Raw genomic sequence first — 20,951 nt, forward strand, 5'->3', positions numbered from 1 at the left:
TGAGATTAAGAATTCCTCATATCAGTGAGGTCATATGATACATGTCTGACTCTGACTTATTTCGCTCAGCATAACACCCTCCAGTTCCATCCATGTCGTTGCAAATGGCAAGATCTCATTCCTTTTGATGGCTGCATAATATTCCATTGTGTGTATATACCACATCTTCTTTATCCATTCATCTGTCGATGGACATCTTGGCTCTTTCCACAGTTTGGCTATTGTGGACATTGCTGCTATAAACATCGGGGTACACATACCCCTTCAAATCACTACATTTGTATCTTTGGGGTAAATACCCAGTAATGCAATTGCTGGGTCATAGGGTAGCTCTATTTTCAACTGTTTGAGGAACCTCCATACTGTTTTCCAGAGTGGTCGCACCAGCTTGCATTCCCACCAACAGTGTAGGAGGGTTCCCCTTTCTCCACATCCCCGCCAACATCTGTCATTTCCTGACTTGTTAATTTTAGCCATTCTGACTCGTGTGTTCCGCACATCTTCTTTCTGATTCTGTCTTGGGTCTTTCTATCTCACAGTCCATCTTGATTTAACTGGGGAATAAGCTGTTTTGTGTGTCTTCATTATAATTTTTAAGAACACTTGATTTCTCCTGTGCTTATAAGACTGCGTGTGACTCTTAGAAGACAACAGGAGCCACCCGTGGACATAGGACTACCCAGTCGATTTGACTGAAAGTAACAAAAATTGAAAATCCCTAGGGTAGTGCTATCCAAGAGAACTTTCTGCAGTGAGGAAAACGTTCTCCGTACTCTCCAACTTGGTAGCTGCCAGTTACCCGTGGTTGTAGAGTGCTTGAAATGTGCCCAGTGTGTGTGACGACCTGAGTTTTTAAGTTTTTGTTTAATTTTAAGTAGCTTAAATGTAAGTAGCCACATGGGGCTGGAGGCTACTCCATGGACGGCACAGGTGAGGAGCTGTCCAGTTTGGACCCAGTGCCACCTCTTGTGCTCACTGCCCAAATCTCCCTCAGTGTCCGTCAGTGAGGCCCGACCTGTGCCAGGATTCCTTTTGTTTTGTTTTGTTGTGTGTAGGTGAGGTAGTCAGTCCTCACCTGGAGTTTGAGTCCTTTGCTTGCCAAGGAGGCATATTTTGCAATGTTTAGCAAGGCCCCTCTGGCCCTCAGACCCTTGATCCCTTTGCAGGCATTCTGTTACTGATCCCTGCCACCTTCATTCCACCAGTTTGCAAGTGAAGACTCCAATCTTGGAGGCTCCTCCCCCCACACCCCAAAATTCCTTAGGTTCTTCTTAAATGTACCTGGTAGTGCCTGCCCTGAGCCCTGACTCACTGTGGCACTTACCTTACTTTCTGGCTGTTGGTCAGCAAGATCTTGAGGACCGAAAGGCGTCTTTATCTTGTGTCTCCTTTGTGCCCTAGTACAGTGCTGGCGACATCATAAGCACTCAAAAAAATGTTTTGTTGGATGAGTCCAGTCTTAAAAATCAGTTTTATTCCAGTATTTTCTTTATTATGTCTTTTTTTCTTTCTTTCTTCCCTCCTCCCTTCTTTCCTCCCTCTCTCCATCCCTCATTCATTCTATCATTCTATTTACACTGAAATCACCCTTGACAAGCAGCTTGTCAGATGCTGATTTGATCCAGATCTCAGGGGAGTTCCTTTTGTAGAAATGTTGCAAATTTTTGGTGGCCTAGGGTTTTTGCTTCAGGGCATTGTTAGGCCTACAACCCTTGGAGTTGACTGGGGGATCTCTGAGACAATCTTGAGGCAAATTCTATACCTGAGTCTTTTGCTTCTTGACATATTTGACATTTCTCCTAGTGAGTCTGGTTTTACTCAGAGCCTAGCATCTTTTGTAGTAGAGGACATCCCATCCTGTCAAGATGAAACAACACTGTTCTGGGCGAGCCGAAGCTTCAAGGAGAGAGAGAGGGTTTAGTGGAAAGAATGCTTGATGGGCATTCATTCAACAGATGTTTGTTGAGCTCGTACGTACTGTGCCAGACTCTGTTCTAAGCACTGGGGTTATGATAAAGCACACAAAGATCCCTGCCCTCATGTGGTTTTTGTTCCAGTGGCGAGACACAGACCATAAACAAAATAAATGTATAATATGTATTATCTGAGAAGAAGTGTTAGGGAGAAACATAAAACAGGGAGGAGCAATTGGGAGTGTTAGGGGTGGGAGTTGTCATTTTCAACAGAGTCATCCAGGAAGGCCTTACTGAGATGACACAGGAGGCATGCTCTGAAGGAGGGGGTGGGGAGTCAGCCGCTAGGTGCTAGGTAGGAGGAGCACCCAGTGCAAAGGCCATGACGGGGCCTTGTGCCTATAGCATCAGGGAACAGCTGGCGTGTGGCTGGCGCAGGTGAGTGGGGGAGCCCCGGGGGATGAGGCCAGAGTTGACGGTGGGAGATTGACGAGGGGAGGCGATTATAGGGGTTAGGGCTTCTTTTTCTGCGTGGGGTGAGAAGCTCATTGGAGAGTTTTAAACTGAGACGTGACATAGAGTAACTTAAATTTTAACAAAATCATTCTGGCTGCTGTGTGGAGATTGCACGAGGGAGGCAGGAGTAGAAACTGGAGGCCAGTGAAGGAGCCATGAAATGGTGGGCCCCTGCACCAGGGTGCCGGTAGTGGCCATAATGAGAAATGTCTGATTGTAGGTCGTTTTGAAGGTAGGACATACAATTTGCTGAGCTGGATTCTAGCCCTCAGTTAGTCATTTATGAACTGTGACAGCCCATTTCTAAGAAGACTCCCTTTCTTCATGTGTACAATGGGGAAAACACTATTTGGCTTAATATTTTCTAGGATTATTATACTAACACAACGTAAAAAAGAATGCGAGCCCCTGTTGTGAAACGTCAAAGTCATTTACAGATAATTAAGAGCCACTACTTACCGGGCACCTTCCCCTCAGGTTTTCATTTAGTTCCCTGTCAATCTCACAACTGGATGTCACTATGTACATTCTAGAATCGAGGGAAGTGAAGTCAGAGAGCCACAAGCAAATAACCAGAGGGTCAGGATTCGAGCCAGAACTTTCTGACCTTGTATCTGAGCTCTTGGCCACCCGGCTACGTGTCTTCCCTAGAAAGCATTTTTATTATCCCTCAGAGACTGTGCCTTCATACAAGGCAGTGACCTAGAAATATTTGCCAACTTTGGAGCAGACAGCACGTAGGGCATCCTTCCCGCTGCCATCTGATCATGCTTTAGTAAGAGTATGTACCCATACATTTAGAAGCCCACACGTAAAATCATGTGGGGGAAAGTGAGATAAGCTTGTTGAAGTTATTTTGCATTCGAGGATGTTTGTGTGGACAACTTCAGCCCGGTTCCTTCCAGATCCCTTACTTCCCATTGCTCTATAATTTCACACCCCTCTCTCTGGCCATGTCAAATAGTGAATGATCTTTCTCTTGCTTCTTTCCCTGGGACCCATGGGTAGAATACTGTGTGGAGTTCCAGAGGACCAATGGCTCCCTGAATGTGACCTCTGAGAATGCCACCTCTCCTGTCATCGAGTTCTGGGAGTAAGTGAGGCCCTCTCCCCATCCCAGTGTGGGCAGTGGGTTTGAAAGGAGGCCGCAGGGATGGGCTCATGTGGTGCTGACCCTCAGTGGACAGCAAGAGAAGAATTTCTGTTTCCTTCTTTGGTGGACCTGTCACTTAAGTGGCTTTTTTTTTTTTTTTTTTTTTCTTGTTGGGCTTGTATCTGTGGTTAATGCAGAACTGGTTTCAAAGATGAGAATTTTGCAACTCTCCTCGGGCCGCACCTGCCTTCCCTCCCCCGTCCCCACCCCCATGTTCGATGGCGCACATGCTTTTGTGTGGACACTCCTACCTCCCCTCCCCCTGCAGCTGCGTGTGTGCTGCCTCCTAGCCCCCCTCCCTCGTATCCATGTTCACTTAGGACATGATTCCTAATATCAACACATCCCGAATCCCTGGTTGAGAAGATAATGGGTTTGCACCTCCCTCTCTAGGTTAAATTGGTACTCAGCCTCCCGGAGCATACTTAGCTGGGAACAGTTTATATTTATCTCCCTTGCTATCTATCCCCATCTCTGGGCAAAGGAGAGCCTCATGGATCTGAGCAAAAAGAGCTGACGAGCCTTTGGACAAGAGCCTGGAGGCATGGCTCCGCTGCCTGAGACATGTGGGCCACAAAACTGAGGCTGGGGCTGAAAGTGGAGCCTGACTCAACCTTCTCTCCCCAGGAGGCGAGTCCTGAAGATCTCCAATGGCATCCATGACCTGGGGGCCCTGCGCTGGGAGCTGGCCTTGTGCCTCCTGCTCGCCTGGGTCATCTGCTACTTCTGCATCTGGAAGGGGGTCAAGTCCACGGGCAAGGTCCGTGTTGGAGAGCTCCTGGCCCCTCTCGTCCCAGGACTCCCTGCCCTCCCGGGGGGCCTGGTCACCCAGGAGCGCCCTGAGCTGTAACCTGATCAGGGACGGGAGGGAATGAGCTCGTCAAGATTGTATGTGGCTCCCTCCCTTGATTCTGTGCCTCTCCTTGCTTCGCTCCTGTGCACTCTGGTATGTGGGGAAATGGAATGGAAAGGAGGGAGAGAGAAAGGCAGGAAGGACACTTCCAAGGAATGTGATCTTGCAGTATACCGCACGTGGGGGCACGTTGCAAATTGAACAGACGTCATGGCTCCCTGATTTATTCAACAGTGGAAAAAGAATCCCACTGAGACTATTTATCTCAAAATGATTCGCAACCACCCTGAGAACTTGGGGGGGACTCTGCCAGAGAGTGTATGAGGTGTTAGAGGGCATTCTGAGTCTTCTGGATTCTTGCCCTGGAGGCCTCTGACAAGGCTTCCTTCCTAATCTGGCTGCCTGGCTGTGCTAAGCTTGTAAGCTCTGTGAGGACAGGGATCATGTGTTGGAGAGCTTCTCATGCCTGACAGCCCTTTGCCATAATTCTAAGCACACTTGTTGGGAGCATGCCTGAGTTCATTTAGTCACTTGACAAATATTTACCGGGTATGTGTCAGGGGGAGGGTGGGTGTGCCTTAAGCTGGAGGGAGAGAGGGGTAGGGGTGGTTGTGGCTTAAGGCAGAGGGCAGGTGGAGCCCAAACAGCTGCAGGGGTGAGAGGGAGGGGGCAGAGAGAAACACTCTTGACCTCCTCTGTGTGTGTGTGGAAAGGGGAGCTCCTACCTCCTGCCTCTGCTGCCTGGGGGCGGCGGGGGGGGGGGGGCGGGGCTCGGGGCCCCTCCTTCCAAACTCACAGGTTCCTTGTCTTTCATCTGCCCTCTGGCCAGGTGGTGTACTTCACAGCCACATTCCCCTACCTCATGCTGGTGGTCCTGTTAATTCGAGGGGTGACGCTGCCCGGGGCAGCCCAAGGAATTCAGTTTTACCTGTACCCCAACCTCACGCGTCTGTGGGATCCCCAGGTAAGAAGCCACAGACAGGGGCCATCCCGTGGCTCTGGAGGCTTTTTCCCTGCTCCTGGCCCAAACCCTGCGGCATCCATGGTGGCGCGGGGGGTCTCCAGCACTGCGTCAGCAGCTGTCTGTGGTCCCCCGCTTGGTCCGCGGCTGCCAGGGAGCCCAGGCATGATGCTCAGGGGCTGCGGATCCGTCACCCACAGGCTGCGGCCCCGTCCCCACCACCATCTTCCCCGTCCCCCTGTCCCATTTTTCCTCTGGGTGATCTCACCTCGATATCTTACCCCTCCACCAGCCCCTCTGGTTCCGTCCCTCTGCTCACGTGGCCCATCCCGAGGCCCCAGTTCCCCAGCCCCTCCCGGCGCCGGCTGGGCTGGTGTTGAGTTTCCTGTCAGTTGTCCAGAGGCCCTGGCCTCCTGGCCTCCTCCCTCCCCTCCAGCCCTTCCTTCACGTCCACTCGTCCACTCGGTCTGCTTCGGCCAGCTTCCTCGCGTCCTGGCACAGGGAGGGGGTGCTGCTTGCTCACTGGAGGGGTTTGGAGAGCAGGGCCTGAAATAAGAAGCCACCGCGGCTGATGGGTTTCTTATCTTCTCCTGTTTGGCAGCCGTTTTGAAAGCTGGCAAAGCCAGGAGGTGTCGAGGGCCGGAGGGGAGCGTGGGTAAGCTCCACCCCAGAGCCCCTAAAATGCGTTGCCCAGCTACGTGCCCCGCCTCTGCCTCCCTGGCAGAGAGGTCGCCCTCCCTTTGGGGGCTGGAGGAGCTCTCCGAGTCTGCAAGGGGGCCCTGAGGAGACAGAGGGCGGGAGGCTCCCAGCACAGAAGAGACGCGAACAGCTGGATGGCTTTGCAGACGTTGCAGATACTGAGTTCCCTGTTGGGCAGAATTTGGGGGGGATCCAGCAGCTGCATTTTTCTCACGGCTCCCAGCCAACCTGGCAGAGTTAAGTCCTGCCATCCTGAGTTCTACTGGCGACCGGCAGTTGCCAGAGCACTCATCTTCCAAAAGCTCCCCATGGAGTCCAGCAGCCTTGTGTGCTAGGTCCTGCTCAATGATCTGGTGGGCTATGGGCTCATCCTTCCCTCCCGCATTTCTTAGACATAGTGGAGGTGCGGATTGACGCTGCCTCATCTCCACGTGAGGCCCACGGGCTGTAGTCAGGCTTGGGAGCAAACGGTGGAACTGTAGTCATTGAAGCTAAAAGGCCCCCAGAGATCAACCAGTGTAAACTCCTCACTGAACAGATGAGCAAACAAGGCCCAAGGTCACATAGCAAGTAAGTGGCTGGCCAAACAAAGTGTACTTTTATCTTGTGAATCATAAGCCCTTTGACTTCTCTGGAACCCAAGTGTTGTGGTGGAGAGTCCATAGCAAGCAGAAGGTCGTGGGGGCCAGCTTTGAAGGCCAGGGCTGGAGGGTGGCTTGGATCTCCTGTGCGGGAGGGCTCCACTGTTGTTCTGGAACCGCAGACATGTGAACCAGTGGCTAAGCAGCTGTCCGCCTTCGCTTGGGGGTCAGGCTGGGAAGGAGGAGCCATGTTCAGGCAGGGAGACGGGCAGGTAGGCTGACAGAGAAATAGGAGGAGGGGTCTGGTATTTCTGGAACGGATTTTCGGCTTCTGTGACCAATGCCTCATTTGTCTTGATCAGCTATTTATAGTCAACAACGATCGAGCACTAACTACGTCCCCGTTGTTGTTACATGCAGTATCGCAGCTGGCCCTCACGGCAGACCAGTGAGGTGTCCCCATTTTACAGGAAAGGGAGGCCTAGGGAGCTTAACGCATTTCCCATCCTCACATTTGCAACTGGCAGCTGGGTCTGAATGATGACAAATCCCATATGCTTTACGATCTCTTGAATTGAAGGCAAAGTCCCCATCTGCTCATCTTTGTTTTTCTCAAAGCTCATTCATTCAGCAAAATATTTACAGAACATCTATTATGCGACAGGTCTGTTCTAGGTGTCATCGTTGTTAGATGACAGCTTGCAGCAAACGTGAAGAAGGTGGACCAGACGGCCTTAAACTCTGAGCGCTAACAAGGCCATGATTCCGTGTCTGGGTTACTGCGGGGAATAAAACCTCTTTTCATCTGCCGTCCAGGGTACCACCCTTCCAACTCTAGCCAGCTGTAGGCTGTGCAGGGAGCATGTGCCTTCCAAGTCCTCTGAAGCCATGAGGAGGGAGATGTTTCCAGGGCCGGGCTTGGTCTGCGCTGCCCAGCTGCCTTCTTGGCCTCTGGGTCCCGGTCTCTGGCTTCAGCTAGGCCTCTATTGTCGAACAGAGTAGCAGTCTGCAGGGGTGATGCCCCTGCCGGAGCCCTAATTGAATGTAGTTGGCACTCCCCAGGAAGTGTGAGAGTTCCAACTGGCATTTGCCTGGCACTTGAGAAAGGTGCAAAACTCCTGCTAGCCGGCACAAAGACCCGAGACATCTCTGTCTGCCAAGCACTCAGTCTGGGAGGGGGAGGCAGGCAGAGACAATGCTGGCTTTATCTGGCTCCCTCCTCTCTTGCTGCCAGGCTTGCTGAGTGTCAGGCAGCTCAGGCAGGGGGCTGCCTCTCCCGGTTCCCTGGGGCTCAGCCCTTTCACACGTGGGAGGGGCTCCTGGAGCCTCCGGACTCTCCCGGGGATACGTTTCTTTCCCTTGCCCGGCCCTTTGTTCTGCTGCCTTTGTTCAGTAGATGGATAGGGCAGCGGGGGCCGGGGGTAGGGTGTTCAAAGAGCCCTTGTGGAACCTTTGAAAGCTCCATGTGAAGCTCTTCTAATGAAGGGTTTGTTTAGGGAGGTGGTTGGAACATTGATTAGAATGGGTCTTTTTATTTTGACATCTGTGGGACCTAATCATCACTGAAAGGTGAGTTGCCTTTTTGAAGTAACCACAGCAACAACAAACACACTTATTATGCGCTCGCTATTTGCCAGGCGCTTTACTGAGGGCATGATGCAGGGGAGACCCCGCACAGCCCCATGAGTCCCTGTTAGCTTCATCTTGCAGATGAAGAAACTCAAGCGTAGAAAACTTGAGAAATTTGCCCCAAATCCACAAAACTAGCACGTGGGGGAGCTTGGGTTTTATGCCAAGTAGTCTTCAGGAGTCTGCTGTCTTGATGACCATGATATGCATTTTCCAAAAAGTATGAATGTGAGAGTTTTCAGGGCTGCTTTGAATTATTCCAGAAGGACAGGGAACTCATACTTAACTTATGTGCTAAGGACTTCACGTATATTATTTTATTTGTTATTATACCCATTTCCCTGATGAGAAAAGTGAGGTTCAGAGAGGTTAAGTGACTTGCCCAAGATCACACAGCTGGTAATTAATAGAGTTAAGAGTTGAACCCAGTTCAATGTGACTCCAAAGCCCAGGCTTTTTCCATTACGCACTATTGCCTTCCTACAAATAGTAAACATAATCATCGTTGGGATTGAGCTCAAAGTTGAAAACATCTTTCCTAGATCTTCTAGAGGTCCCTGTCTTCCTCTGCTCCCCCGAAGACCTCTCCCTTTTGCCCACACTCCACCAGCTGTGTCTCACACTTGTTTTATTCTTGGTCAGTCTCCTGTCATAGCCAAAGACACATCGGGGCTTTGTTTTAGAAACCAGGGCTGCTGGCATGGTCAGGGAGCAGGTCGCCTGTGGTGGGGAACAGAACAGCTTGCTCTGCTGTTCCTGCGGCCCCTTCTCTGACCCCACGCCTCTCCCCATCCCAGCAGGCCTGTCAGGCTGCAGCTGGGCCAAGAGCAGGGGGGCTTGCCAAGCTTCCCGGGAAGCGGGCTTTAGTCAGAGGCTCTGGGTCTGACCCTCGCCCTCTGAACTCTCAGCCCTCCTGCTGCATTTTCCTCTGTTCTCATTAACCTCTGCCCCCAACCCAATCGTAGTCTGTCCCCCTCAGGGCAGGGTGAACTGCCAAGTCACAATTTTTCTTATTTTTTTTCCCCAAGCCCAAGTTCTTGAAACTTCAGCACCATGGGATTTGCGGCCCCTGCCTGTGTGTGGGCAGCCGCAGAACGGCTCTGAGGGCAGCGGAGCGTTTCCCTGTTAACTCGTGGGTCAGTCTGCAGCCTGGGCACTGCCAGGCCCGGGGAGCAAACTTCCAAGACCTGAGGCTCCTGGGCCATCTCCTGGACGGCCTGTTGGGGAGAGATGACCTGGGCTGGTGGCTGTGGGCCCCCAGGTAAATAGGGGTGTCTCCCAGCCCTCCCTCTCTGGGCCTGGGTCAGGGGACGGAGTTCACAGTGAGCAGAAGGGACAGGAGGCTAGAGATGTTCCCCCTTTTCTTCACCGTCTTTCCGGCTGTTCCCCGCTTCCCGCAGAAATGGAATATAACGCAAGGAGAGGGTGCGGGCCACCAGTTCTCAGGACCTGTAGGACAGCGACTCCCACATCTGGCTGACATTAGGATCATTCGGGAAGCTCTGAAAATAATACAGATTTCTGCGTTTTCCTGAAGTCCTAGAGATCCAGTATCTCAACGGGGGCTTGCCGATGGGTCCCCGAGACCCACCACAACGCTGGGGAAATGGGCACTTTGGTAGGGGCGCGTGTGACAAGACAGCGAAGGAGGTTGGGGGCAGTCATGATGGTCGGGGAAGCAGCGAGAGGCGGGCCAGGGACTGAGGAGCTTCGGACACATGGCGGCTGAGGCTTTGGTGGGTGTGAGCTTTGGGAGCTTGACGTGAGGGGAAGGAAAGCAGCCCTTTTTGAGGGCTGCTAGGGCAGGACAAGGCAAAGACAAGAAATGGGGAGCCCAGAGAGGTTAGGCCGCCTGCCTGGTGGTTTCTGCACCCGTAGCTTAGTGCTCCCTTGTGGCGCTCACATCCTCTGAAGACAGGAGTCGCCTGGGGAGGGTCTGCGGCCCCGGGACCCCACCTCCCGCGGATCGTCAGGGTTGCCTAGTCCTGTTCGCCTTGATGTGCTTTCTCTTTGGGATGTTATTGTAGCTGTTAAATCTAAATCATAACATGCCCGGGGCCGGCCAGGCCAGCTGAGACAATACCGGTCCTAGCCGGGCCCCGGATTTAGCCACAGAGCTCTTCCCCGCAAGGAGTACAAAGTACACGCATTCCTGTCCAGCCTCTTGACTTTGTGAGCTGAGGATGCCTCTTCCTGCTTTCCAGACAGCGGATTTTGAGGGGCGAGGGGCAAAGCTATATTCTCACCACGGCACTGATATGAAGGACCCCCTAGCTCCAGAGATTCTGCCCCTGGATTCCTTCCAAACCGGTCATACTGCAAGGAGGGCCCAGGAAGGGAGAAAGTGGAGGCAGAATCAGGGCTTTATTTCCGCTGCAGAAAGTTGGTGCCAGGCCTGGCTTAGTCCCAGAGCTCCCTCCCAGGCTCCGCCACCCCGGGTCCTTCAGGCTTCGCCTAGTGCCTGCTGCCCACGCCATCCCGGTAGTGCCCGAGGAACGCTGTCGGGGGCCCCGCCGGGAGAGCCGGGTCGCAGGCGGAGAGCAGCGTCGGCCACCGGCCTGCGTGCTCCCAAGGAGCCCGGACGGCCTGGGTTTCCTGGGGCGCAACGTTCTTGCCTTTTCCCTGTGTAGGTGTGGATGGACGCGGGCACCCAGATCTTCTTCTCCTTCGCCATCTGTCTAGGGTGCCTGACTGCCCTGGGCAGCTACAACAAGTACCACAACAACTGCTACAGGTGATCGGAGGGGTGGGGGCTGGGCCGCCGACCCGCCTCTCCCCTGCCCCTCCAGCGTGCCAGGTCAGGGGTGCTTTGGAGGGTGCAACCGCTCATGGATTTGCCTCCCCCCACCCACCTTCACCCCACTTTCCCATGCCCCAGGGCCCCCAGTTGCTGAAAGGGAGCCAAGTGCAGCATGGGCAGAGGGATTGCCTCCAAAGGCTGGGATGGTTGTGGTTGGCTGGGAAGCCACAGTGGGGGCCCAGCCCGCTGGCTAATGGAGAGGTTAGTGGGCTCGAGCCTGAGAAGTCATTCATCATGCCATGCAGGGGAGCCTCATTTGCCCCAGCCAACGCTGAACCCTTACCTATTTTTACCTCACTGCTCCCCATCTCATGTCCCCCTCCCCAGGGCTCCCTCCAGCCGACTGGGTTCATATCAGACCATCTCAGCCAAGTTCAAGCTAAACAAACAAAAAAATCACATCATGCATTTCAAAATCAAATTTGGGGGATGAGGATTATGTGTGGCTTGGGATTGTCCGTGTCTATACATATCCTCCACATTAGCGTGCCAAACTGAATTGTGTCTGAGGGGTAGCGTCCCAAGAGGTGTGGTGGTAATATGGCGGGAGGGGAGGCTGTGCGGCAGTTCGTAATTTTAAGATGAATATTTTACTTCCTTAGAACCTTATTCTTTAGTGACTACTGTGACTGACTCCAAGTCTCAGCTAATGGGTGGGGGCGGGCAGGCAGAACCCACCCCTTGAATGTTCATCTGGATCCTGCCAGGCAGCCCCCGTCTGGCCTGCGTGAAGGGCTGGGGTGAGTGTCTGCCCATCTGAGGGGCTTCCTGCTGGCATCCTCTTGCTGACCTGGCCTGTCTCTGCCCCCCTGCCTGCCCGACAGGGACTGCATCGCCCTCTGCTTCCTCAACAGCGGCACCAGCTTCGTGGCCGGGTTTGCTATCTTCTCTGTCCTGGGCTTCATGTCCCAGGAGCAGGGGGTGCCCATCTCTGAGGTGGCCGAATCTGGTGAGTGTTGGGGGCCCGGGTGCTAGGGGTGGGTTCTGCGAGCTTTGTTTGAACCTTCGCCAACTGGGATCTGGACGCCTTTCTATTGTCACCTACACTGGGGTTGACCCACGGTCACCCTTCAGTGGACGCATCCCTGGGAAGACCTAGGGGAGCACATCCACACTCACCCCAGCTTCAAAGGGTGGAGGGGTATACGGGGAGTGTTTCCCACACCTGGCCTCCACTTCCTTACCCTGGAGGCAACCAGTGTGACCAGGCTTGTGTTTCTCCTTCCAGAAACAATTTAGGCATCTGTGAGAAGAAAAGTGCACACACACATACACACGTACGTGAACATTCATACACGCTTAACATATCACTATTTCTATTTCTTATCCCCCTTTCTAGAAAACCAACTGACAATATACTGTAGACACTGTTCTGCGCTTTGCCTTGTTTTGCTCACTTTAAAATGTATCTGAAAGATAAGTTTATGTTGGCACAGTTTCCTCCTTTTCACCATGCAGTGTTGTTGCTTTTATATTTTTTATTTTTTTAAAGATTTATTTATTTATTTTAGAGAGAAAGAGAGAGAGCGTGAGCTGGGGGAGGGACAGAGGGCAAAGGGAAAGGGAGGGAGAATCTCAAGTAGACTCCCGGCTGAGCGCAGAGCCAGATGCAGGGCTCGATCCCAGGACCCTGAGATCATGACCTGAGCTGAAATGGAGATAGTCGCTTAACTGACTGAGCCACTCAGGTGCCCCTGTTGTTGCTTTTATTTTATTTTTTAAAGTTTTATTTATTTGAGGGCACCTGGGTGGCTCAGTCGTTAAGCGTCTGCCTTCGGCTCAGGTCATGATCCCAGGGTCCTGGGATCGAGCCCCTCACTGGGCTCCCTGCTGAGCAGGGAGTCTGCTTCTCCCTCTCCCTCTGCCACTCCCCTTGCTTGTACTCTCTCTCTCTCTGTGTGTCAAATAAATAAAATCTTAAAAAAAAAGATTCATTTATTTGAGAGAGACAGAGAATGAGAGCACGTGAGTACTGAACACACGAGTAGAGGGAGGGGCAGAGGGAAAGACTCTCAAGCAGACTCCCCATTGAGTATGGAGCCCCAGAGGGTGGGGGGGTGCTCAATCTCGGGACCCTGAGATCAGCACCTGAGCCGACACCGAGTCAGAGGCTCAGCCCACTGAGCCACCCAGGCGCCCCCTGTTGTTGCTTTGAAATAAAATCAAGAACCAGTCCCCCACCTGGGTAAGCTGTAAATGTCTCTTCCCCTTCCCCTACTCTTGAGGACCACCTTCTGGCCCTCTGCAGCCAGACAGCAGTTCATCATCGCCTTCCCAAGCACGCCCTGTTACGCAGAGTGACAAGCACTGGGAACTGACATCACTGATTCTTATTAAAAATGATGTTGTTTCACTTTTATTAAACATTTGCTCTATGCCGGGCACTGCAGGAAGCAGTTTGTTTGCACCAGGCAATAGAAAGCTTTGAGGCAGGACTGGTATTATCCCCATCCCACCAGTGTGGCAGGTGGGGATCGAAGAGGTAAATGACCATCCAAGGTCACAGTCATACTGTTTCTCAGAGGAAGCTTCCATTGGATGAACCCGGGCGTGGGCATGTGTATCTGCTCCTGTCATCTGAGCCAGCTGAGAGGAACATTAATTTGTTTGAGAGGCCGTACGTCAATGGTACTCTGAAATTGATGCCTGGTCACTCGTTGTAGGGTGACAGGAAAGGCTCTGGGTGCAGAGGTGGCAAACTGGTGGCCCCAGGTTCAATCTAGTCTTGGAGGTATTTTCTTTGGGAGCATCTCTGCAGAAAGAACACAGCAATTGCCTTGGTGGGGTCATGATGATGGCAGGTATCATTGAGCCCCGCCTGTGCTCATTTGAGCCTGGGTCAGCTGCACAAATATACGTGGCCTGCCCGGCTCTGAGCTCTTTTTTTTTTTTTTTTTAAAGATTTTATTTATTTATATGAGAGAGAGAGAATGAGAGATAGAGAGCACGAGAGGGAAGAGGGTCAGAGGGAGAAGCAGACTCCCTGCTGAGCAGAGAGCCCGATGTAGGACTCGATCCCGGGACTCCAGAATCATGACCTGCGGCTCTGAGCTCTTTTTAAGTCTGAAACCTCTGGTTTGGGGCAATAGGTCCTGAGAATGAGCCCTGAGGATCTGGGATAGGGCTTGCAGAAATGCAGGTGATCTGCCCCCTTTCCGTCTCCCAAAGTCCTCACACCCACAGCCTGTAGGTTCTGTTCCTTCCCAGGAGAACACAGTGGGCGGTGCCTTGGAGATCTGGGGAGCAGGTGGAGGTTCGAGTGGCTTCTCCCAGGGGAGGCTGGGGGTGATGACTGTAACTGTGGGGCGAGGTTTCCCCTGGCTCCTGTGCTTGCATGACCCACGCCAGGCAGCCTTGGGATCACACGTGGCCTGGAGGCAGCCCAGAAACTGGGCTGTGTTCTTCTGCTCCTTGCTGTAGGCCCTGGCCTGGCTTTCATCGCCTACCCCCGGGCCGTGGTGATGCTGCCCTTCTCTCCTCTCTGGGCCTGCTGCTTCTTCTTCATGGTCGTCCTCCTGGGACTGGACAGCCAGGTATCAAGAGGTGGTCACGCGGAGCCTGAGAGAAAAGTGGGTGTGTGTGGGCTGGAGGAAGGGGAGCCGTGGACAGGAGGCTGAGCCCCAAGTCCCGAGGGGCCTTAAGACAGTTGGGGACTGGGCAAATGTCACAGGTGGAGACCCTTTGAGGGACCAAGAGTGGCTCTGCAGGGTAGGTCCAGAGTTAAGCACACCAGGACGGCCCTGGGGACTTGAGACAGGGACAGGGCAGGGCTGAGCCTGGGAGCAAGAAGCCAGAGCTGGCTGATGCAGCAGCGTATTTTGGGAGCTCTCTTTCCCTCCAATTCTTTTGCCCTCTCATCCAGTTTGTGTGCGTAGAAAGCCTGGTGACGGCGCTGGTGGACATGTACCCCCGTGTTTTCCGCAAGAAGAACCGGAGGGAGCTCCTCATCCTGGGCGTGTCTGTCACCTCCTTCTTCATCGGGCTGGTCATGCTCACAGAGGTGAGGGTCTGGGAGGCTCAAAGGTGGGGACCGGGTGCGGAAGAGAAGTCAAGCTGGGCAGGCCCCCCGGGCTTCAGGGCTCTGGGACTCCCTCCTTTTCCAGCCACAGGGAGCTCCAAGTAGTTGAGGCCTTCCTCTGGCCTTGGAACATTAGCCACCTACCTCTGGGGGTGGCTGAGGGGTGATTTGGCTCTGTGGAAAGCTAAGAGGTATGAGAAAGATGGTCAGGAAGTTCTGGGCTAGGAAAAACTGCCTCTCCGGCAAGCTCCCATAACTTCCAGGCAGCGGAACCATGTTCCCGGGACAGACTTCAAAGGGAGGAAGGGAGCCCTGGGGATGGGTACTATTCTGTGTTTCGTCTCAAGGGAGAAGGAAGGAGATGGAGCTTGTCAGCTTCACAGTACTGATGACGGCCTCTGTCCTGATCGTCTGCCAGAAAGTACACGCTTCGTCTCCAACTTCTGGGTCAATCCCTAAACGTTCTCAGGGATGAGCTAACAATAGCTGTCTGTTTTATCCACCTTCTCTCCGAAAATAATAATAAAAAAATTATTGTCTCATATCTGCCCTAGTGCCTCACAGCTCCCAAACTATATTCTGTTTTAATATCTGTCCCCTGTGATCCTCACCAGGTCTACTCTGTGTCCGTGGGTGTGAGGCTGGAGGCCAGGGGGGTAAATCTGTCTGTTCCCTCTGGATACAGTTCTGGTTTTTTTTCTCTTCCCCCGGCAGGGCGGTATGTACGTATTTCAGCTCTTTGACTACTATGCAGCCAGTGGCATGTGCCTCCTGTTTGTGGCCATCTTTGAGTCCCTCTGTGTGGCTTGGGTCTATGGTGAGTGACTCTTCCCCCAGGTCTTAACCCCAGGGCTCATCGCCACCTCAGGGCCCTTGGACAAAAGAGTCATCTACTGCTCTCACCCACATTTTCCTGGGACTCCTCCCCTGCTCGACCTCAAAAATCTCAAGAATCCCAAATCACCACCATTGGAAGGGCCCTCCAGAGGTTGCTTTGGCACCCTCCTGGTTATGGCCGCACCCAGATTGCCCCGAGTGGGCCCACATCCTGTTCTAGCCAAACCTCGTCTGCCCTTCACAACCCTGATGTTCAGAAAGTCATTATCTTTGCCTATGCCAAGATTTGCCCCCTGCTGCATATGCCTATATATCCCCGGGAAGAGATGCTTCCAGCAGTGATTTGGAAAGACAGCCATGGTATCTTCTATTTCTTGGTCCTTGCTCATCCAGCCCATGCCTCAGATGCTGAAGAATGTCCTTTCTCCCCCTTCCTTCCTTCTCTTCTTCCTGGTAGGAGCCGGGCGCTTCTATGACAACATTGAAGATATGATTGGATACAGGCCGTGGCCTCTTATCAAATATTGCTGGCTCTTCCTCACCCCAGCTGTATGCACAGTAAGAGAACCTTCAGGGGGAAAGCGACATGAAGGCAAAGAGAGATGGTGGTGGTAGGAGGATAGATCGGCTGTTAGCTCTAGAACGGACTTCTCCACGGGGATTGAAAATCATTTCAGATTTTCACTCACCCTCCTGTTGGATTCTAGAAAATGATTAGCAAGATAGATTCTTCCTTTCCAATTCACAGAAGGTTAAACTGAGGTCCAGAGCTGCCAGATGGTTTGACCAACACCACAATGTGAGTCAAGTGTCACAGGCAGGATGGCAACCCAAATGCATTGGGCTGCTTATAGTGATACTAATAACCACAGCGATAACACCATTACCGAGTGTGCACTTCGCGCCAGGCATAAGGTGCTTTGCACATTTTAACCCACTTGATCTGCACAAGAACCCCATGAAGAATTACTATTATACTCATTTTATGGATGAAGCCGAAGCCAAAGAGGGTAAGCAATTTGCCCTAGCGAGAAAATGGCAGTGAGTTAGGATCAAACCCAGCAGCTTGGCTCCAGAGTCTAGGCCATAAGTCACTAGGTGCTGCCTCCTGGGGCTTTATCTTGTGTGTTAGCTGCTCGCCCAAGCGCCCACTAGATGCAGGGTATAATGCAGGAGGCATGACCCCCTGCCCTTGAGGCCCTCACAGCCCCACCTGATGATGTTGGAGCCTAAACACCCAAAAACACCAGCAGCCATGTAACCATGTCCTAGCTGAGGGACAGCCCTGTGTAGAGGTGCCCAGGGGCACGGGGCACTGCAGGGATAGGGAAGCACCCTGGAAATTCTATTGGGGGGTGTGGATTTTGAGTAGAATGTGGATTGGGGGGCGCCTGGATGGCTCAGTCGGTTAAGCGACTGCCTTTAGCTCAGGTCATGATCCTGGAGTCCCAGGATCGAGCCCTGCAATGGGCTCCCTGCTCAGCGGGGAGTCTGCTTCTCCCTCTGACCCTCCCCCCTCTCATGCTCTCTCTCTCTCATTCTCTCTCTCAAATAAATAAATAAAATCTTAAAAAAGAAGAAGAAGAAGAAGAAGAAGAAGAATGTGGATGGGGATTGGGGGTTGATTGACCCAGACAAGCCCAGAGGCCAGTCCAGGCTTGCAGTGAGACTGATGTCTGAGAGCTCTTCCAGGGGTCATGGAGGATGCAAGACCCCTGCTCTCCCAGCCCCTTTCTCTTCTACTCTCCTCCTCAGGCCACCTTCCTCTTCTCCCTGATCAAATACACCCCGCTGACCTACAACAAAAAGTACACATACCCGTGGTGGGGCGATGCCCTGGGCTGGTTCCTGGCTCTGTCCTCCATGGTCTGCATTCCTGCCTGGAGCTTCTATAAACTCGGCACCCTCAAGGGCTCCTTCAGAGAGGTAGGGGGTTCATGGGGAAGGGCAGGAGCCCAAGACAATGACGTAGGGCCCCATGAGGATAGACAGATGTCCACCAGGGTAGGAGCTGGTACACAGGAGCGCCACCGAGCCTGGTGAGGCTGCTGGGGAGGGACAGAGTGAGTGCTCACAAGTCTCAAAAAGAGACTGATGCCTCCAAGCCACAGGCTGGGATGAGAGGCCTGGCAGCTGGAGGGCACGTGTCGGGGGCGGCAGGCAGACCCTGGTGAGCCGATGGGGGAAGCGGGCAGCCTGACGCCAGCTCATGATAACCACCTCCACTCCCCTTGCAGAGAATTCGCCAGCTCATGTGCCCAGCTGAGGACCTGCCTGGATGGAAGCGAGCAGAACCCTCAGCCCCTGCCACACCCAGGACATCGCTTCTCATACTCACAGAACTAGAGTCTCACTGCTAGGGCCGCGGGGCCCCGGATTGTGCTCATGGGCCTGGCTGTGGGGACGGCTGCCGAAGCGGCTCCACGGTGCATCTCTGTCTCCACCTGCGGTAGATGAGACGCAAGGGGATAGTTTGGAACCCACCGGGGGCTCGGTGCCTCCCACCAGAACTTCCCTGCTCCAGGGGTGGCCGAACAGATGTGAGATGCTGGTATCAAGAGCGCCCCCTTTGAGACAGGCCTGGGGAGGCCGGGTGAGGGCTGGTGGGTAGAGTGAGAGCCCTGTCCCTCTTACCGTTCATTCCATTAAATCCATGTTCTCCCCACCGATGGCCAGCTGTTCCGCCTGGTTCCTGCGCTTCTGCCTTGGCTGCCTTGAGCACCTCCTCGCTTTAAAGTTGTGGCTTAGCGCCCCCTGCCTCCTCTCTGTCTCTCCTTCCCTCACTGAGTTCCTGTGACCCATGAGCAGAGGGGATGGTGGTGCGGGGGAGGACAGTGGGGCCTAGCTGAGAGCCTCCATCTTCAGACACTCACACCAGAGGGGTCTGTCACACTCTGTCCATGCTCCCCCCAGAGCCCTTTCCCTCCTCCTTCGCTGGGCGGAATGAGCAGGGCAACGAGGTGGGCACGGGGGCGGGGGGGGGACCTGAGCCCTAGCTAGAGGAAGGGTGAGGAAAGCGTGGTCGGGCTTCTTTCCGCCCACATTCCCCTTCCGCCCCCCTCCCTGACCCCGCCTGCCAAAACGGTGTGTGCGCGCGCGCCTGCCCAGGGCCTGCGCCAGGGGCACGCGCGGGACAGCAGTGACTGCTGACCTGAGGCGGCAGGTGGCGGCAAGCCCTGGCAGAACGGGCACTACCCCAGGTCAGCCAGCAGAGGGACCCCACTTCCTCGGGACCACCTCGCTCTTCTGCTCAGGACAGATGCCGGATGCGGCGCCGCAGGACGTGGCCACAAGGGGGCGGCACTGCCATGACCCCGGCCCGAGGTCAAGGCCCGAGGGGCGCAGAGGAGCTCTTGAGGTCAGGCTGCAGAGAGGATGCAGGTGGAAGGCAAAGCCTGTCCAACCTCCGGGTCAGTGGGCGTGGCCTGGGCCCCAGAGGATCCCACAGGTGTGTCTGCAGCCTCTGTGTGTGGAGCTGGGGCACACTTACGTCTTGGTGTGTGTGTGTGTGTGTGTGAAGTGCCCGAACACACACAGCTGCGTTTCTCCCTGAGCGTGTGGAGGTTTCCGTATCTGCCCGTGTCCCCCCCGGCTCGGATGGTCCTTCTTCTGCTGGTGTCTGGGGGAGTGTCTGCGATTCTTAGAGCTGCAGACCAAGGGCGCCCAGCATTCCCTGGGCAATTTCCCTGGTCTGTTTTACCAGTCAGTTAGTGGGAAAAGGCACTGAAATCGTTGCCAGTCTTCAGGTTTTGATTTTCTGGTTGCTGTTTGGAAAACTTATCAAAGTTAGTGGTCGCAGCCCTCCCGTTTGTTGGCGTTGGCTGCTCCCTCCTGGACAGCGCCTGGTTGGGCATCCCCCAAGCGTGCCAGGCTCAGTCACAGCCGTAGGTGGGAAAAGTAAATCTGCGAGAGAAACCTGGCATCTCCATCCATCTGATGATATTTCCAGAACACCTACTATGTGGCGCCATGCTATGGGGTGCAAAAATAGATAGAATTTCTGCAACAACAAGTTGTGGCCGATGCTATGGAGGGAAAGCAAAGTACTATGAAGAGTGACTGGGGTCTGGGAAGGAGGCTGCTGGCTTAGGTGGGGTGGGCTGGGAAGGCCGTTCTGAGGGTGTGCTGGCTGTATCTCCAGCCATCTGGCCACAGTTGCGAGCAGCTGTTGGACCAGGGAGGGGATGCCTGCGGGCAGTTCCGTAATGGCGATTCGAATCCTATTTAGGAGATTCATTAATATAGGGTGAAAAGAATCCATTGGCCCGAGGCTCAGGAGATGCAGAGCCCAGCCCTGACCTGCTCCTAACTTGTCTTTGTGGAAGTCACACACAATTGAGGTCTTCACGTGTTTCCAACGGAGGGAATACCATGCCCCTGCCTGCACACAGCGTTGTTGTAGGGCTCAAATGAGGTCATGGGTGTGAGAGCCCTTTCAGTCACTCGGTGCCAAGCAGTGTGAGGTCATTAAACCAGTTGCGGGGGATGGATGAGGGTGATCTGCTCTAAGAACCCAGGGGGATGACAGGCAAAGCTGTGAGAGAAAAGCCACTTGTCAGTGTTGGGGTCGGGGAACAGGAGCAGGAATACCTGGACTTGGCTTTAGCGGAGGTGGTAGGGGAGGGGCTGCTATTTGTCCCATTTGCTTTCTCTGCCTGGAAGGGCAGATACTGGATCCTGCAGTTCTTCGAGGAAGAAGACACAAAAGGAAGGGGACCCCTCTTGTCTAGCAGCTCCACCTGTTAGAGAAGAAAGGCAGGCACAGGGGCGCCTGGGTGGCTTGGTCGGTTAGGCATCCCACTCTTGGTTTCGGCTCAGGTCATGATCTTGGGATGGTGGGATCAAGCCCTGCATCATCGTCTCGGGCTTGGCGCTCAGCATGGAGTTTGCTTGAGGCTTTCTCTCCCTCTGCCTCCACCCCACCCCTTGCGCGTGCGTGCTCTCTCTCTGAAATAAATAAATAAATCTTAAAAAAACAAAAAACAAATAAC

At 53.7% G+C, this 20,951-nt stretch overlaps 1 protein-coding gene across 4 annotated transcripts in view; it reads left to right on the top strand.

Moving 5' to 3' along the window:
* Positions 1–18,629, top strand: part of SLC6A13 (solute carrier family 6 member 13) — a 35,925-nt gene extending 17,296 nt beyond the window's left edge. For 3 of the 4 annotated variants that reach the window (XM_025851985.2, XM_073886957.1, XM_073886958.1), the window contains 11 exons: positions 3,438–3,522; positions 4,210–4,342; positions 5,265–5,399; positions 10,936–11,039; positions 11,930–12,054; positions 14,526–14,638; positions 14,968–15,105; positions 15,838–15,940; positions 16,418–16,518; positions 17,716–17,886; positions 18,198–18,629. In XM_025851985.2, coding sequence (XP_025707770.1) covers positions 3,438–3,522; positions 4,210–4,342; positions 5,265–5,399; positions 10,936–11,039; positions 11,930–12,054; positions 14,526–14,638; positions 14,968–15,105; positions 15,838–15,940; positions 16,418–16,518; positions 17,716–17,886; positions 18,198–18,320 — 1,331 coding nt within the window. In that variant the 3' untranslated portion in view covers positions 18,321–18,629. The remainder of the gene's footprint in view (positions 1–3,437; positions 3,523–4,209; positions 4,343–5,264; positions 5,400–10,935; positions 11,040–11,929; positions 12,055–14,525; positions 14,639–14,967; positions 15,106–15,837; positions 15,941–16,417; positions 16,519–17,715; positions 17,887–18,197) is intronic. The other variant, XM_073886956.1, reaches the window with a different exon arrangement.
* The last annotated feature ends 2,322 nt before the right edge of the window (positions 18,630–20,951 follow it).

The sequence above is a fragment of the Callorhinus ursinus genome, unplaced genomic scaffold (assembly GCF_003265705.2).
Source record: "Callorhinus ursinus isolate GAN/ISIS: 27379988/994484 unplaced genomic scaffold, GSC_fseal_2.0 scaffold74, whole genome shotgun sequence".
Lineage (NCBI taxonomy): Eukaryota > Metazoa > Chordata > Mammalia > Carnivora > Otariidae > Callorhinus > Callorhinus ursinus.